We start from the raw sequence: 2,499 nt of genomic DNA, 5'->3' as shown, positions 1-2,499 counted from the left end.
AGTAATATCCTAACCATAGGAACGTAATATCCTAATATAATAAACAAACTTTATTATATGTTATAAGTAGCATTAGCTATATAAATTATTAGAAATATAATCATTTCTCTTCCTTGTTACACTATTCCACGATACTCTGTTTATTTTATCACTTTTCGTCTCTTCTCATTGTATTATTCCGCGATATATACTCTTATCCGCGCGATATATATTTCTTATAACCTGTGCGCGAGTGAACCCGGGAGCGCGAATTGAGTGAGCAACGGACACGATAGTGTTTTGTAAAAAAGGCAGTCAATTTATTAAGAACAATAAATAGTTAACAAGTTCTTTGTCGATAAGATTTATGCTAATCTTAACCGAGTGATTGCTCCGGCGATCGACCGGGAGCGTAACGATAATCTCCGCGAGCGACGTATATATCGCGAGTACCGCAAGCGACGCTATAAACGGCGCGATTCCGCGAGCGACGGAATAAACGGCGCGTTTTAACAACGAGAGATTAATCGCGAGCGACGAGAAATCTCTTTTAGTCTAATCGTGAACTTCGCGTTTCGTAAACGAGCGTACGAATTAGAAAAGCGAGCGACTTTTCTATAGCGAGCGTTTAAACGATATAAGCACACACTGTCACGGATGAATCTCGATCGAGTGCGCCCGGCGGTTCCCCGAGAGAGCTTTTATACAACCGTTCTTTTTGTGTTCTAGAATTTTCTACGTGTTTGTCTCAAAAGATCGCGCCGGTTGTTGTTTGCGATGATTAGTTTAAATTGAACGTTATTATTGCAATTTGTTTGTCGTTTTAGGCTCTCCCGGGTGACCGCATCAATAGGCACGAGCGATGCCGCGGGCCTGGCGCGATTCGCGTAGCGCCGCTGTTGGATCGCGCTCCTATTTGTCGCGCGCCGGGCGACGCGCGTGATGGCTGCTGACGCGCCAAATTTCGAGCGCGGTTAATCGGCGCTTTATTGTAGTGGTCGTTATCGCGGCTAATTGCTATTAGTAATTATTTTGAGTTCGATTTCGAACAATTATTTAAATCTGTCATTTATCGACGTAATTACATTATATATAATCAATAAAATCATCAATTAAAAAAATATCTTGTTTAAATCATATGATTGAAAACTTACAGTTTACCCAGAAATACCACAACGCACAGGAAAAATCAATAACATAGAGAAATTCGATGCAGAATATTTTGATATTTCCTTCGATGAAGTCGCCGTGATGGATCCTATGGGTAGAATGTTATTAGAACATACCTATGAAGCTATTATCGATGCAGGAGTAAATCCGAAAGATATACGTGGGACAAAAACTGGAGTTTTTATCGGGGCATGTTTTTCTGAATCGCAAGGAAATTGGTTTTACGAAAAATTGCAGGTACAAAATGCTACTAATGAGTACTACAATCAATAAAGTAGTTCAAATTTATGCATTACTTGTAAAAAAATTTTGTTTGATAATATATTTATATATATATATATATATATATAACATTGTATAAAAATAATTCATTTTTTCGATAATAATATGTATGAGTATTATAATATAAGCAATAACAAGTTCTCTCTAAACAGTTTATATATATGTATTAGGTATCAGGTCCTATAATTCTTGGATGTAGCAAGGCTATACTGGCAAATCGAATATCTAACTGGTTAGGTATAACAGGTCCGTCTTATCAAATCGATAGCGCTTGCAGTTCAAGTCTCTTTGCTATGGAGCATGCTTATAGAAGTATGCGATCGGGGGAGTGTGACGCCGCTATCGTCGGTGGTGCAAATCTCTGCTTACATCCCAATTTATCCTTGCAATTCGCACGACTTGGTATTGTTCCTCTTTGAATGTTAAAAATTTAAACTATAAGAGATATATAAATTCGAAAACAATTTAAAAATATATACTCCAATATATTACAATATATGTATATTATGATTCATAACTGTTTTGATTCTAGGAGTTTTATCGCTTAACGGAATTTGTAGATCTTTCGATGAAAACGCAAACGGTTATATGCGTAGCGAAACAATCGATATAGTATACCTGCAAAAAGCAAAGAAAGCTAAGAGAATTTATGCAACCATTGTGTATGCCAAGACAAATTGTGACGGATACAAAGAACAAGGCATTACTTTCCCGTCCAGCAAAATGCAAGAAGCTTTGCTTCAAGAGTTTTACGATGAATGCAGTATATCACCATCTTGCTTAGCTTTTATGGAGACTCATGGTCCCGGTACCAAAGTTGGCGATTCGGTAGAAATTAATGCAATTGAGAAAGTTGTCTGCAAAAATAGGAAGACTCCATTGTTAATTGGTTCTGTCAAGTCAAACTTGGGTCACTCTGAAGCTGCTGCAGGTTTATGTCAAATTGCTAAGGTAAAAAATATAAATTATAATATGCACTGTAAAGTATTCCAATAATTTATCTCATTGTTAGTGCGAAAGACATCATATACGAGTATATAGATCTATTAATTATTTAACTAAAGCTAA

General features: G+C 36.7%; 1 protein-coding gene across 1 annotated transcript in view; it reads left to right on the top strand.

Annotated features, from left to right (window-relative positions):
* Nucleotides 1–921: 921 nt before the first annotated feature.
* Nucleotides 922–2,499, top strand: part of LOC115239615 (fatty acid synthase-like) — a 9,523-nt gene continuing 7,945 nt past the window's right edge. The window contains exons 1-3 of the mRNA XM_029814219.1: nt 922–952; nt 1,136–1,386; nt 1,602–1,833. Coding sequence (XP_029670079.1) covers nt 922–952; nt 1,136–1,386; nt 1,602–1,833 — 514 coding nt within the window. The remainder of the gene's footprint in view (nt 953–1,135; nt 1,387–1,601; nt 1,834–2,499) is intronic.

The sequence above is a fragment of the Formica exsecta genome, unplaced genomic scaffold (genome assembly GCF_003651465.1).
Source record: "Formica exsecta isolate Colony F162 unplaced genomic scaffold, ASM365146v1 scaffold391, whole genome shotgun sequence".
Classification (NCBI taxonomy): Eukaryota; Metazoa; Arthropoda; class Insecta; order Hymenoptera; family Formicidae; genus Formica; species Formica exsecta.
This window is presented reverse-complemented; position numbering and strand designations above follow the sequence as displayed.